The 16,901-nt window shown below is 33.1% G+C and overlaps 1 protein-coding gene across 2 annotated transcripts in view; it reads left to right on the forward strand.

Annotated features, from left to right (window-relative positions):
* Positions 1 to 16,901, forward strand: part of DMXL1 (Dmx like 1) — a 131,369-nt gene that overhangs the window by 99,464 nt on the left and 15,004 nt on the right. Inside the window, exons 34-37 of one of the 2 annotated variants that reach the window (XM_012542615.3) lie at positions 1,664 to 1,726; positions 10,730 to 10,816; positions 11,609 to 11,730; positions 13,029 to 13,170. In XM_012542615.3, coding sequence (XP_012398069.1) covers positions 1,664 to 1,726; positions 10,730 to 10,816; positions 11,609 to 11,730; positions 13,029 to 13,170 — 414 coding nt within the window. The remainder of the gene's footprint in view (positions 1 to 1,663; positions 1,727 to 10,729; positions 10,817 to 11,608; positions 11,731 to 13,028; positions 13,171 to 16,901) is intronic. The other variant, XM_031938842.1, reaches the window with a different exon arrangement.

Raw genomic sequence — 16,901 nt, forward strand, 5'->3', positions numbered from 1 at the left:
GTTTTTATCTATATACCTCTCTAAGTTTTGATTAGATGATATATTTACCTATTAAGAAGTATGCTTCTTAAATTTCTAAGATGTTTTTAATAAGATTTTCAACTGTAATTTATTTTAATTTTTTTTTATAAAATACAACATTTTGTCTTTGTGTTCCTAGTTAACAAATATTTTTATTTGTCTTATTTTGTAACTTTTGTTCTTTGTCTTCTATTCTGATGATTCTATTTATGCCACTTTTGCTCCTGAAGGTTTCATAAATTTAATCATTATAGGTAACTTAGCTTGTTTTTAATGTAAAATTATTATTCGGAAATAGTGTACTTGAGAACTGAAAGGATGCAGTGGTTTTGGAAATAGAAATAGAATTTACTGAACAAACACAATTAAATTCAATATTGTCTTAAGCAATCTGTGAAAGGTAAATGCAAGAATTGAAAACAATTGAACAAAAACAAATCAGTAAGCAAACAATGCATATTTATAAATATGGTAAAATTCTACTTATATTTTACCAAAATTTTTCATAGAAACATAATTTCACAATTATATGGGATATATTAGTGCAATGTGTGATTGACTTCATATTTAATTGAATACTTTTTATATAGAAATATTGGGAATAGATTAAAGTACTTTGTGGAAAATAATATTTTTGTTGTTTCATTTGCTTCGTTTAAAAAACAAAGGTAATTTCATCTTATTTCTCATGGTTCTGGTACTTTAACTGAGCTCAATCCATATATTATGTCTTCTTTTTGTTCCTAACAATAAAAGACTGCCTTCCCAACTAAGAGTGGGATATAGATTATGAATTTTGTGTATGAGGTAAATTTGGAAGTGTTTGAGTTCCATGTAAATCACTTCAGATTCACTTATCTTCAAAGCTCTTCCTTTTCAATAATTTTTCATTTCTTCCAAAAACATTAGGGAGGGAATCTCAATAACAACCTGTAATCATCATTTAAACAATTAGAATATGCCTCCAAATCAACCACAGACAGTAAAAGGCCAGAGAAGCATCAGGGAGAAGAAGTCAATGATTAGTCAGAACTCTCTTCATGAGAGTTTACTGTATATGTAAATTAACTTACACATGAAGCAGTATTTCTGGAAATAAAACCTAATAGTGAGTAAAGCAACTTACTAATATGTTCAGATAAATATGCCTTTAAAACTTGTCTTTCTTAATTTCTTCTCTTCTTTAAAATGCAAAGGTTCTTAACCTTGTGTCATAGACCCTTTTGGCAGACAGCAAATTCCTCTCTCTCCCTTCTTAAAATAATGGTTCCAAATGCATAAAATAAAATAGAATTACAAAGAAAACAATTATGTTAAATACATTGATCAAAATATTAATAAAATAAGTGCACAGACCCTAGGTTAAGAATCTTTTCTCTAATATGATATTAACAGACTTAATTAAATGAGTGAAATAATTTAAGGTATAAAATAATTGTTTTTAATGAGAAATTCTTCAATTTTGAAGAATTTTTTAATGACACTTAAGTATTTGTAATTATTTTTAGTAGTAACTAGTTGCAAAGAATTCTGATTTTTTTGTTTTGGTAAAATAAACTTAGATTTTTAAAATATTCCCAGTAATCTTGCATGTTACATCTTTCCTTTACTCTGTTATATGGTTATTTCTTTTTTGATGAAGTCATTAGAGGACCACAGTGAAACCATCAAAAATTCTATAATGGAGGAGCCAAACTTCAAAAAGGTACAAAATAGCATTGAGCTGAAATTTAAAATTTCATTTTTCAAAGAAACTCTTTGCCTTTCTTTTTCTTTTCTTTTTTCTTTTTTGTGTGTGCAACAGACTATTGCCCAGAAAATTATTGACCCATTAAACTTGAATATTGCAGTGATAATCAGTTTAATGGTTTTTTACTTGATTTGCTTCTTTTGTTAAAAAAGGGAATCTACTCTTAAAGGACGCTGTGTGTGTGTCTTCTTTTATGGCTATAGTTCTAATAATAAGTAAAGCTTTGGAAATTGAACCATATGAAACAGGGTCATCAAACTTTTAAAATAGCGGGCCAGTTCACTGTCCCTCAGACTCTTGGAGGGCAGGACTATAGTAAAAACAAAAACTATGAACAAATGCCTATGCATGCTGCATATATCTTATTTTGAAGTGAAGAAACAAAATGTGAACAAATACAGTATTTAAAAAGAAGTAAAGTTAAATCAACAACTTTACCAGTATTTTAATGGGAACTATGGGCCTGCTTTTGGCTAATGAGATGGTCAGTGTCTGGTTCCATATTTGTCACTGCTAGTCGTAACAAGTGATGCAAGTGTGCATCTGTTAGTCTTGATCTGGTTGGAGATTTCAAATGTTTCATTCTAGAAAAAGTCTGTTCACAGACATAAGTGCTGCCAAAGAAGGTTGCCGTTTTGAGTGCATGGTTCCTGAGATGAGGATATGTCTCAGAGGGGAGAGATGCATAGAAATTATGAAGGCTGCTTGACTTGAATGTGTCTTTCAGAGAGTCACAATTCTGCAGTTCAGCCAGTTCCATTTGGTAAATTGTATCCACATTTTCAATGTCAATAGAAAATGGGTTACAGAAAAGCTGTATGTCCTGTTCATGGAGATGAAGCTCTTTAAATCTAAATTGGAACTCCTTTTGCAATTTTTCCAGTGAATCCACACATGTTTTGTTTGGGAATGCAATCGGCGGTTTTTCCGCTAACAGATTTTGAGTTGTGAGGAGATGGCAGAAGTTTTCCTCTTCACTTGTTTGATGAAGAGGCCTAATTTTATTTCAAATGGGTTGCATATCACAGATGAGTCTCCCCTTTCCTTGAAGTTGCATATTGAAATTGTTGAGTAGCTCTGTTACATCTGTCAGAAAGGCAAGGTGCCATTTCCATTCTGCATCATTGAGCTCTGGTACTTCTTTGTTTTTTGAAAGCAGAAAAGTTGTAATCTGTGGAAGTAAGTCATAGAAACTGTTCAAAACTCTCCCTTGACTTGGCCAATGGACTTCTGTGTGATATAGAACATCTTCATACATTTAGCTCAGACAGAAATTCCTGAAATTGTCTGTGATTTAGTGCATTAGCTCTAATGAAGTTAACACAAGATACCACAATTTTCATAACGGAGTCCCACTTCAGTGATTTACTACATAGTGCTTGTTGGTGGATGAGGCAGTGTATGGCTAGTGGATGAGAATGGTTATGTTTGTTCATCTCTTGGTTAATGCGAGCAATTACTCCTTTCTTAGACCCCACCATGCTAGGAGCATCATCAGTTGTCACTCTGGCTAGTTTAGCCCAGTCCAGCTCCAAATCATTCATAGTTTGGTAAACCTTTTCATAGATATTTTCTCCTGTAGTTATTTCTTTGATGCTTGGCAGTGCAGCAAGCTCTTCTATCACTTCAAAATAATCATTCGTCCCACAAATAAAAATTAGAACTTGTGCAGAATCACGAACATCATCAGTTTCGTCGAGTGTCAAGGAAAAATATGAAATTTTTTTATGGAGTTTTGTAAGATTGTCTCCCATTTCTTCAATCCTCCGTGTAATTATAGGGTCTGAAAGACTCACTGTACTAAATAAATTGGCCTTCTTTGGACACATCTCTTTGGAAATAGAAAGAAGGCATTCTTTAACAAATTCTCCCTCCACAAATGTTCTGCCAGTGCATGCTATTAGCTTGGCAACTTGAAAACTTGCTTGCAGTGATGAAATATTTAGCTACTTCTGCTTCACAAAAGTATTTTGCTGAGTTGTCTATGTATTTTTCTCCAACCAATTTGGTTGGTTCTCCAACCAAACAATCATATTTATCTTTATGTTGAGTTTCATAGTGTCCACACAAATTATATTCTTTGAACACAGAATATAGTGTCTGGCATATCAGACATATAGCTCTTTCCTTGTATTACATGAAAAAGTAATCATAAGTCCACTGTTCTTTGAATATCCTACACTCCGAGTCAATTTTTCTTTTTCTTGACATCATTATTTCCTAGGGATTCCAAATTGCTATTAGTAAAATACATATATATATATATATATATATATATATATATATATATACACATACACACACACACACAGTGCTCCAAAAACAATATACCAGCAATAACTTTGCCCACACAGAGACATACAGAGTGCGATGCCCAACTTCCTCCAAGCTGCCTCTGCGCTGTGATGCCTCCGGTTCCCGCATTCTCTCTCCCACTCTTCATGCTCCCACTTCCGACCTTCACTGGTGCAGTGAATTCTCCCTGCAGCGGCTGTGACATGCACAGCATGCACTGTACATCCCCCACACCTGTCTGTTGTGGTGGCTGCCGTTACTCTACAAGGCCAGTTCTCCGTCTTCTGCATCTCTCTCCCTTCCCTCCGCCCAGTGCTGGAAGTGTACATTGCTAACGCGAGTTTAGGTTGAACATCACTTCCAGTCTGATCTTGCCATAACCTGGCAAACTGCATCTACGTCCTCAGTGGGTCGCATCTGACCCGCGGGCCGTAGTTTGAGGACTCCTGCTATGAAGTATCAACTCGTTAATACAGATCACATTTTAAAATATTGATAAAAGTTGTGTGCTGTTAAATAATTTATACAATGTAATAAAATTTATTTTCTGTTAAGAAAATAAAACTGCAAGTTGAACTGCTTTGCAGCAATGTCTCAACAAAAATTAAATTGTTTCTTAACTTCAGTGTACAAAAAGTAGTTGAACTTACATTTTGATTATGATATCTAGACTTTTAGTAAAGTGTCTTAGATGGATTTAAAGAAGGGAAAACACCAACATCCTTAGGCTTTTTTTCCTTTTCTCTTTGGACAGCCCTAACTATATGATTAAATAAATTTAGATCAGACGATGGATTTAAAAATAAGAATTGTATTTATCTTTTCCTTTATAATCTTAAAATTCCACAACTCTGGGAGATGACTAAGAACCATTACATCGAATTCCCAATCCCTATATTTTTGCCCACCTGCATTTTTGATTTCCTTCACAGGCTAACTGTACAGTATTTCAGAGTCTGATTCTTTTTGTACAGCAAAACAATGGTTTGGACATGTATACTTATTTTGTATTTAATTTATACTCTAATATATTTAACATGTATTGGTCATCCTGCCATTTAGGAGAAGGGGTGCAGGGAAGGAAAGGAAAAATTGGAGCACAAGGTTTGGCAGTTGTCAATGTTGTAAAATTACCCATGCGTATAATTTGTAAATAAAAAGCTATTAAAATGTAAAAAGAAAAAGAAAGCTGGGGGGAAAAAATTTTAGGTCCATGTTTCTCATAAAGGCCTCATTTCTAAAATATGTAGAGAATTGACTTAATTCAGTAAAATAATACAAGCCATTCTCCAATTGATAAATGGTCAAAGGGTATTAACAGACAATTTTCAGAAGACATTAAAGTCATTTCTAGTCATATGAAAAATGACTCTAAATTTGTGATCCTCACAACCTCCTTGTGAGGTAAGTGCTGTTGTTTTACAGTTGAGGAAGTTGAGTCAAATGGATATTGCATAATTTTCCTAGAGTCACTCAGCTAATCACTGTCTGAGGCCAGTTTTAAAACTCAAATCTTCCCAATTTTAGACCCAGTCACACCTAGATGGCCCTTTTGATTTAAAGATTGTTATCACCGGGGCAGTTGGGTGACCCAGCCAGCCCTGAAGTCAGGAGGATCTGAGTTCAAATCCGGTCTCAGATACTTACTGCTTCCTAGCTGTGTGATCCTGGGCAAGTTACTTAACCCCAATTGCCTCAGGAAAAAAAAAAAAAAAAGATTGTGATTACCAGAGGAAATTAAAATCATGGTGGAAAATGTGTTTTTCAGTAGTTTGTTTTACTTGAAGTTGTACTGTTGGTGTGTGGTTATTCTTTTGGATTACTACTTATATAACATCTTGGAGTATATTAATCTATGGTGTGTATATGAATTATTAAATAGATGAATCACTATAAAAAGTCTTTTTTTTTACATTATTGAGAAGGTAGGGATGTTGCTTTAATATTGTCTTTGCATTTTTCTTTTTTAAAGTTCTGTTGATAACCTTTTTTTACATGAACTGGTCTTGCAATTTCCTTCCCCTTTGCCCTCCTTTCTTGTAGCAAATAAGTACTGTCAAGCAACATAAATCAATACATTGTGTTTGAAAACCAAACCTTGTTCTTTACCTGTAGTTTTCTCTTTGCAAAAAGGTAGGAAGCTTCAAATCCTCATTGTTTATTGCATTGCGGATTTGCGAGTCTCAGTATTATACATAAATTATTCACTTAGGCCTACTTACTTTGCTCATAAACCTTGCCAAATTTCTCTGAATTCTTTATATTTGTCATTTTTTATAATAATATTATATATGTATATAATTTTTTATTAATTTCACATATACCAATTCATTCATTTCCAGATTGCTGAGTAACCACTTTGCTAATAAAAAGTGCTGCCTAATATTTATAATTGTATCTTATGTTGGTCAAAAAAAGGAAAGTTCTCAAGTTTGTGTGTGTGTTTGTGTATACAAAGAAAAGGGAGGTAGTGTTATATAGATATGAAAAAGTATGTGTTTGACCAACTTGAAGTACATATCCCTGATAGTCATATTGCTGGGTAAAAAAGTAGATACTAGTTTTGTAGTTTTCTTGTTAGAAAAACTTCAAATGTTCTCCAGAAATGTTCTGCCAGATCCCAATTCCACTAGTATTTCATTATTGTATCTGGCTTCCCAAAGTCTATTTAGTTTTGATCATATTTATCTTTTCATTCCATTGCTTTTATATAATATCCAATTTTTCCTTAAACCTTGTTAAGGAAGAGTTCAAAGTCATTTTGTTGAGGTCAGGAACCGAATGTTGAGGTGTAGGCCACATGTTGAGGTCTACATTTGGGGTACCTAAATGAAATTAGGGTTTAGTTAAGGTCTAGTGGCAGGTTTGGGGTACAGGGAGTCAAACAGAGTTCCCCTGCAACCCCCTTAGATTCGGCGCAAGGATACAGCGGTATATGAGGTCTAGAAGCAGCACGGATTCCCAATAAAAGCATTTATTGGCCCAGAGAGCTAGATTGTGAGTCAAAGGGTAATTTACATTAGCTAGGGGGGTTGGGAATCAAAGATTGGAATCTTTCCCGCATCAATTTCATTAGTGGAATTGATGGGGGTGTGAAACTGTGTTCCCTTTTGATCTGTAAAATTAACACTCTAAAATTGTGTACCCTTTGGTCTGTAAAGATGGAAGATTCAAGTCTCAGTCCCTCCTGGAAAGCATATCTCCCTAGTCAAATTAAATGGCGGAATCCCACTGGGCTTTTTCTAAGGCAAATCACCCCATTGATGCAGACCCTTTTCAGGAAATTCCAAATTCCAGAAGCCTTCAAAAAGTGATTTCCATTCAATTGGAGATCTAGGCCTGGGCACTTTGGCTTTCTTTTCAACCTGAAACCTAAACCAAAGATTTTTCTATTAAAGGATATTTCTAAACTCCTCATCCTTGCAGGTCTGGAGTAGGGCATAGCTGCCTGCCAGCACTCCTTCTGCTGAAAAGACATTCTCTTCTCATTACCAGCCTCCATTTTCCTAAAAGGACTTTATCATTGTCAGTTTTTTTTAGGAAAGCTGACTTCTCAACCAACAATAAACTTCCATTTTTGCCACTTAAAATTCTTTGGGTTCGTGAATTCTTTCACATAGAGCCTGTGCTTCCATTCAAAAGGGGATTTTCACAACTCTTACAACTTTCTGACTTCCACTAGAAACCCATCAGTCTCCTGACTCGAATCTAGTGGTGCAAGTTGCGTTGATTCCTTTTTTTACTTTTTTTCATGAAATATGTTAATTAGAAAAATAGTACAGCAAGATTTTTCCTTTAAGATTTCAGCTTTTATTCTCCAATTGATAAATGATCAAAGGATATGAACAGACAATTCTCAGATGAAGAAATTAAAATTATTTCTAGATATTTGAAAATATGCTCCGGATCATTATTAATCAGAGAAATGCAAATTAAGACAACTCTGAGATATCACTACACACCTGTCAGATTGGCTAGAATGGCAGGGAAAGATAATGCAGAATGTTGGAGGGGATGCAGAAAAACAGGTGGAATTGTGAACACATCCAGCCATTCTGGAGAGCAATTTGGAACTGTGCCCAAAAAGTTATCAAACTGTGCATACCCTTTGATCCAGCAGTGTTTCTACTGGGCTTATACCCCAAAGAGATACTAAAGAAGGGAAAGGCACCTGTATATGCCAAAATGTTTGTGGCAGCCTTGTTTGTAGTGGCTAGAAGCTGGAAAATGAATGGATACCCATCAATTGGAGAATGGCTGAATAAGTGGTATATGAATGTTATGGAATATTATTGTTCTGTAAGAAATGACCAGCAGGAAGAATACAGAGAGGATTGGCGAGACTTACATGAACTGATGCTGAATGAAATGAGCAGAACCAGGAGATCATTATATACCTCAACAATGATACTGTATGAGGATGTATTCTGATTGAAGTGGATTTCTTCGACAAAGAGAAGATCTAACTCAGTTTTAATTGATCAAGGATGGACAGAAATAGCTACACCCAAAGAAAGAACACTGGGAAATGAATGTAAACTGTTTGCATCTTTGTTTTTCCTCCCGGGTTATTTATACCTTCTAAATCAAATTCTCCCTGAGCAACAAGAGAACTGTTCGGTTCTGCACATATATATTGTATGATCTTCTGTAACCTATTTAACATGTATAGAACTGCTTGCCATCTGGGGGAGGGGGTGGAGGGAGGGAGGGGAAAAATCGGAACTGAAGTGAGTGCAAGGGATAATGTTATAAAAAATTCCCCTGGGTTCTGGCAATAAAAAGTTATTTAAAAAAAAAAAGCCCCCCACAAAAAAAAAAAAAAAGATTTCAGCTTTGTCATCTTGAGTATTTTAATCTGCATTGACGATAATCTTTTTTGCTAAAGCACATTTCTTCCTGTACTAATATTTATCATGATGACTTTAAACATTCTGAATAAGGTCTATTAAGTGTTTTGCAAAGCCACATGATTTTAATAATAACTGTCAAGTAAGCATAATGAAAAAATAATTTGTAGAAATGTAGATAATTCAGTTAACATTATTGTTGGCAAATGTAGTTTATTTTTCAGTTTAATTTCATTCCTTACAGTGTTATTTTCTTGCTATTTCTTTCTATTTCTTATGAGCATCTTAACCACTTCAATTAGATTTTTTTGCAATTTCTGGTGCCATTTCAAGTGTAATCATACTGTATCTTTTTTAAAATTACCTATTAATTTAGTTATTGAGCATTCTAGGTGGTTTTCTGCCAGTTTATAATGACTTTTAGGTTTTTGTACAATTTGAAATATTAATTATTCACCACCTGAAATTACAGTAAATTACAGTAAATTTACAGTGACTAAAGTGGCTTCTTTTTTCATTCTTTTCCCACTTTATATGTTTCTAGTTGTATTTTGGAAGATGGTACTTTATATAAGTATATGGAATGGAAATTATACCTATTAACAATAGTACTCATTGTATGCTACATTGTATGTATACAAAGAGCTGGAATGCATAATATTACTTGATAAGTTAAGGCAAAAGACTCCTTATTTTATAAGATCTTCCTAGATTTAGAGCTGCCTTTAGGAGTCACTTCCTCCTTTTACAAATGAGGTTCAGGGAGGTTAATATTTTGTCTCACCAAGGCTTTAACCAAAGCTAGGATTAGAATCTAGCAGGTCCTCTGATTTGAAACTCAGTGGTTTTTCTACTCACCTTATAGGGAAAAACTACTTCTATGTTTTAGGCAATCACCAGTCTTAGCAGCTTTTTAGATCATAGATCAAGACTGGATACATAAATATCCAACCAAATATATATAAACATTTTTACATTGTGTTTACATTCAATCTGTACAAAGTACTGAGAGAAGGAATTTATTATTTAATAACTGTATCAGGGAAAGTTGCCTGACTGACTAATCTTAGATTAGATTAGATTTATTGATCTAATCTATTCTTTCCCTCATCCTCTATCCTCTATTATAACCAGAGATATGGCTGCCATACTAGACCTCTAGAGACAGATCTTTGTTTTCACAACTCCTACCAAATAATAGTGAATCTATAGCAAATTTCTGAGTAATAGTAGTCTGTTGTTTATTTAAAAATCCATCCTATGTCCGTTAGCTATTGAAAATTTCCACTCATATCTTTCTAAGTTATCAACAGTTGTCATGGTCTGATCTCTATGGTGTGGGGATGAGAGATAGAGCACTGAATGCCTCTATGCATGCATCTTCAGATTATGGCAGTATCCTAGTTCCCATAAGAATAAGTCTTCCTCCCAAAATAAGAGTTCACAAAGATACTCCACATTTCTTTTTCTTTTTCTAACCAATATATATTTCCCTACTTAAGTGTCCTGTGACACTGCAGAATCGGAATAAAGGATATATTGTATACAAATTTTCTTACCTTAAGAAAATATATTTACATATAAGCAACAGACTTGAATGAAATGTGTTACATTCTTAGATAGAAATTCATTTATTTGTGCTTGTCATTTTCATTGTAAATTTCTTTTGAAATTTTCTTGGTGGAAACCATAAGCTACAAACATCAAATGATAATTGCCAAACAATTATATTGTTAAATATTCTTTTTTTCTTTAATCTTTTTCTGCATTCTGAATTGTTGACTTTTCTTATTCTCTTTTCTCCTCTCTACAGATAGAAGCTGAATTGGGTTACCCAGGTGGTAAAGCAAGAATTATCCACAAAGAATCTGACATTATTACTGCATTCGCTGTTAATAGAGTGCGTATTCTTTTTAAATGTGCTCTTTGAGTCATAGAAATCTTTTTTTTTTAACTTTCCATCTGACATTCTTGTTTTTATATTCCTAGAACTTAGTATAGTATATTATAGTCATTTAATATGTACTTCTTGAATTGAATTTATCCTATTGGCAGGCAATGTAAATAAAAAAGAGGTAAAATTGAACTTGGAGACAGATCTGGATCTAAAACCTGCTTTTGACACTAATTGCATGATAATGATTATGCCATTTAACTTTTCTGATCAAGTTCCTCATTTGTCTTTTGTTTTTTTAAGAAAATAATAATGCCTGTCCCACAATAGCATACTATCAAACTTTGATGAGATAATTTAAATAAAACAATTAGCAAACTTTATTACATGGAATAAATGTCACTTTAAAATATCTCTTTTGGCTATTCCATTATCAGCTTTTCAAAAGTTAGTTTGAAGAAAAATGGTGAAAATATTAACTCCTCCAAAATTTGTCTTTATCCAACCTTATTTTTTTCCTTCTACTACTTGTTATCATGCCTTTTGTTATACTTTTTCCTTTCTCTAGATCTCTATTTAAAGGTAAAATTCCTTGAAAGAGTGGGTTTGTATGTAGTTGAATTATCATTGCCATTCTTCTGTCTGTGAACTTACTGTCATCATAATTGAAAAGAAAAATTTTGCAGAACAAATTGAATATAAAGTGTGTAATTTTAACATTCTAACATCAGAAATTATCATTTACAGAATAGTTTTGTGTATTTTTATTTAAATTTTTGAATACTTTTTATGTTTCAGGCAAATAGAAATTGCATAGCAATAGCTTCCAGTCATGATATTCAAGAACTGGATGTATCTGGAATTCTGGCTACACAAATCTACACCTGGGTAGATGATGAAATAGAACTTGAGACAAAAGGGTATGTTTTTATTTCATTTTGATTAAATTATTTTGCAACATTAAAGACTGTAGTAATTAAATTTAAATATTCAAAGCATGGTAAGGGAATCCATGGAAAATTAATATCTTAAAATTTTTTGAAAGTGGAGAACCTTTATTCCAAAGTGTTAGGGATGGTGATTACGATGGATGAAAAGAACAGTTTTAAGTATGAAAAATACACATACACACACACACACACACACACACACATGTTTTTTGGTTTGGTTTTGCTCAAGCAATTGGGGGTAAGTGATTTGCCCAGGTCACGCAGCCAGGAAGTATTGGTTTTGAGATCAGATTTGAACTGAAATTTGATTTTAGGGCTGGTGTTCTATGTACTACATTAACTAGCTGACCCAAGTATGAAAGTATTAATAAAAGAGAGAAGATCCAAGAGTTGGAATATTTGGGGTTTGGAGGCAGTTTATTCTAAAGGAACTTGTAAAAAAATATGTATTCGTCCAAAGGACTATAAGTCATGCATATTTCTTGACCTAGCAATACCATTACTAGTACTATGTCCAAAAAACGGATTTAAAAAAAAAAAAGAAAGAAAGAAAGAAAAAAGACATATAAAAAAGTAGTTATTTTCTGGTGATAATTAGAAATTGAGGAGATGCCTAATCAGTTGGGAAATGTTTGAATAAATTATAGTAGGTGATTGTGATGGAATACTGTTGTGCTATAAGAAATGGTGAGCAGAATGCTCTCAGAAAAACCTGGAAAGGCTTCCATGAGCTGATAGAAAATGAAAAATACTAAGTACAATGTAACAGCAGTATTATAAGATGATCAGCTATGAATGACTTGACTATTCTTGACTGTACAATCCCCCAAGATATCTCTGGAGTACTTAAGATAAATTATGCTATCCATACCCAGAGAAAGAACTGATTGTGTCTGAATACAGATTGAAGCATAATTATTTTTACTTTATTTTTCTTGAGGCTTTTTTGGGAGGGTGGGGGGCATTGAGAGTATCTGTTATAGAAATGTTTTATATGACTTCATGTGCCTTCTCAATGACAAGAAGAGTGGTAAAGGAGAAAGGGAGAGAATCTGCAACTCAGTTTTAAAAACAAATGTTAAAAATTGTTTTACATATAACTGGGGGAAAATAAAACAGTAAATAATGAGAAAATAAATTTTAAAAATTAAATTCTAAAAGAAAATACATTGAAAGGCTATTTTAAAATTATAAATAAACTGAATCATCAATAAATTGAAAAATAGGACCTCATTCAGCATTTTTCTTTGGTGGATATCCACTTGTAGGTCTGATGATTTCTTGGTTATACATGCTCGTGATGATCTAGCATCTGTGCAAGGTACTACACCATATACACACAGTAATCCTGGAACTCCAATCAATATGCCTTGGCTTGGTAGCACACAGACTGGCAGAGGGGCATCTGTGGTAAGTAAGAACACTAACAGCAGTAATAATAACTGATAATTATAATTAATTTTATCCATCACTACAAAGGATTAGTGTAAGGAACAAATTATATGTGAAATAAAACCTAAAAACTCCATGTAAATTTTTTTACATTGTATTTTTCTTTGTATTTACAATGTATTTTTGCCAATATTATTATATTAAATATAATATTTGACCTTCACAAACAACCCTGTGAGGTTAGATACTGTAGGTATTCTCATTTGAAGTAAGGAAATAAATTAATTACAAGGGTCAGATTTGAACCCAAGTCTTCCTGATTACAAGTCAAATAGTACCTACTATACTCTTCTAGCTGTTGATAATTGATGCTGCTTTTTAAGTTCTTTTTTTTGAATTATTATTTTCTTTATACATAGATATATATGCTTTTATTAATAATTTAATTGTTAAGATTTTACAAGCCTAGGTGTGACTTTAGCAACATGTTGGAAATTAGTATAAAGTATTTAAAATTACTGTCAAACTATATTTTTACCAGGACACTTGATTCATGGTGATCTTCCTAGTTGGCAATCTAAAATTTGATGGACTAAGTAATCAAACAACTAGCATTTATTAAGTACCTACTATGTCCTTGGCACTGTGAATATAAATACTGAGAAGAAACGGATGTTCTAGCAAGGAGCTTGCATTCTATCTGGAAAGACAATTATACAAATTATTAGATGGAGGGGAGGGCATTAGTTATTATCCTAGCTATGTGCTTCCAGTTACATTCAACAGCATGTTAGCAGAAGTGGAGGAAAATGGTGGAGGTTAAATAGTAATAAGACAAGGGAGTAAAAGATTCAGAGTATAGTTTTGAAGGCTCACAATTGAGATAAGAAGAAAGTGAAATCAGAAATAGGCATAATGGCCTTAGAAAATAAAGGGATTGTAGGTGAAATGAGGACAATGAATAGATTTTATAGTAATGAGGCATGGCAGACAATATATTGTTGGGAGTTTTTTGTTAGAGGAGTTTTCATTAAGAACGTAGAACATGTGTGAAATCTTGATCTGGGATATGATCTTGGATGTTAAGAAATTGAGGAGTTAAGTTCAGGATTTTTAGGGAACATCAACATGAATGTAGAAGTCTCCTACTCTAAATGCAAGAATTGGTAAAAGGAGGAAGACAGAGCTTAGCCCAAAATAGCTACTATGATTTCCAATAAAGTGGAAAATTTTAATTAAATAAATTTATAAGTGAGAGAAGTTGCTAAAGTATAGTAGCAAAGGGAGAGTCTGAAAGTTCCCTCCAGGACCAATGTGTAGTGGAGTATGAATGTAGTTAAACACAAATTTTGGAGAAGTTGCCCAGGGATACAGTGTTTTGGAGCTGGAGTCAGGTCTTGTGAGAGCATGAGCATACAAAATCAAAGAATAAAAGAGTAAGAGGTACAGAATGTAAAAGGATATTTGTTTAATATTGAACAAGATTTACTGATGGCAGAGTGGAATGGAAGGAAGGAATTGGAGTGGGACCTAGCTATGGCAGAGAAAGCTGGAAAAGTTGGGAATAATTTGCTCCAAGGAGCTTGAGTGCAGAGAAAGGATGAAAAACATATAATGGGAGATTTCTTAGATCTAGAGGCAAATAAATAATAATGCTCACTGCCTCGTAGGGCTATTATGAGAGAGCTGCCTAAAAATCCACTAGAGTTGGTGGATTTAGACTTGAGCCTGGAGTCAGATAAAGCTGAGTTCATATTTAGCCTCAGATACTTTACTAGCTGGTCGATAATCTTGGGCAAGTCATTTATCCTCTGCCTCAACTTCTTCAACTCTGAAATGGGGATAATAATATATAACTCCTAGGGTTGCAAGGATCAAATGAAATCATATTTGTAAAGTGTTTACCACCATGCCTGACATATACTAAGCATTTAATAAATTCTTATTTCTTTACTTTCTTTGGCTAGGAGAGTAGACCCATATCCATTTTGCTTTGTGCTCCAAAACTAGAGGAAATGGAGGAAATGATTAACTGTTTTTGCAGCCTAGGAACAAAGAGCACTGGGTGTTTATCAAGCCATTTTCTGTATTAAACATTATCATTATTTTGAATGTTAATAAAGAAATATTTAATACTTTTCAAGCTCAAATAACCAAATTAATACTATTTAAGATTGAAGAAAAGCATTGATACAATAATACCGAATTTTTATGTGTGTGATTAAGTGTTTGATTGATTCAAGCTTATATTAGCTCCAGTCTTTCCAAGGGTCTCCTTTATTCATATCTAGAAATCAAGACTCAGAGATCAGAGAAATTCACACTATAAATTTTTGTTTTAAAAAGTATGTATATTATCTATGTAAATTATTTATAAGCAATTTTCATTTGTTATCTAGTCTTTTATATTTGTCACAGCCCTTTCCTATGCATTTGTCAAATTTAACCCTTCTAGCAATCCTATGGGGGAATCCATGATTTAATCTTTATGTTTATTCTGTATAAACACATCTTCTCCCCAACTTAGTATGTTTTCTCATAAGCTGCCATACTCCTTAAAAAACAAGAATGTGGTTAGCTTCTCACTAGTATTTGGAATATTAATTGAATTTGTTATTTGGTGATAGATGCCTAATACAAGCAGTTAACTCACTTGAATCAAAAAAATTTTAATGACTTTTAATGAACTCATTTGAAGTTTTCTTACTAAAGGTATTAAAGGAATTTAGCATTCCTTCTCCATATTATTTTATAGATGAGGAAGCTGAGGCAGTTAAGTGACTTGCCCAGGGCTAAAGCTATTAATATATCTAAAGCCAGATTTAAACCCATGAAAGTGAATCTTCCTGACTGCAGACCTAATACTGTATCCACTGCACCACCTAGCTGCCCTCCTAAAATCCTCTGATAATAGTTTAGAATTGATGCCTTTCAAACATAATCAGAAGGTGATATAGAAATTGTAAATTTGATTATGCTTGCTGAACATGAAATGCCTATCAGAGAAAAATTTTATTTTTATTCTTTTGTGGCTGTATTTTCCTGTTGCTTCTTTATCATGGCAGTAAATGCTTTCTTCTCTTCCTTTGATCTCCTAATTTGGAAAACTTAGTTGAATCAGAGGAGTGTAGCAAGTGATAAATGTACACAAATAATATGAAAAATATTTCTAATTTTCATTACTAAGTCTGTGGCTCCTAATGATATATTTTCTTCTGATAGTCTAGAACAACTTTGCATTGTTCTTTATCTTAACAATTTTCATTTTTCTATTTTTATCACCTATAATTCCTCACTTGTTAATATATTTTCTTAAACTGTTTTCTGTGACATATTGATATATTTTCTGTGATATGTTAGGCAGTATAAATAAATTCTCATTGTCTACCTCCCCCCACTTTTTTTTTCTTAAAGCAATCAGTTAAATGAATTGCCCAGAGTCACACAACTAGTAAGTTTTTGACAACAGATTTGAACTTTGTGTAAAATTTGAAATTTATCCTCCAGATACCAGGGCTGTTGCTCTATCCACTATGCCACCTACCTGCTCCTTTTATTGGCTTTCGAAAAAGATTTAATTGAAAATTTTAAAACATTATTTTCTTAACCAAGTTTTCTTATATTTCTTTAGTGGAAAATTCCAAACATAGCTCTAGCATTTGAAAATGTCTAATTTTATCATTGAAAGGAATATAGTTTTCCTAATTTTAATTATTATTGAGAAAAAGACAAAACACATTGGACAGTAA

The sequence above is a fragment of the Sarcophilus harrisii genome, chromosome 1 (genome assembly GCF_902635505.1).
Source record: "Sarcophilus harrisii chromosome 1, mSarHar1.11, whole genome shotgun sequence".
Classification (NCBI taxonomy): domain Eukaryota; kingdom Metazoa; phylum Chordata; class Mammalia; order Dasyuromorphia; family Dasyuridae; genus Sarcophilus; species Sarcophilus harrisii.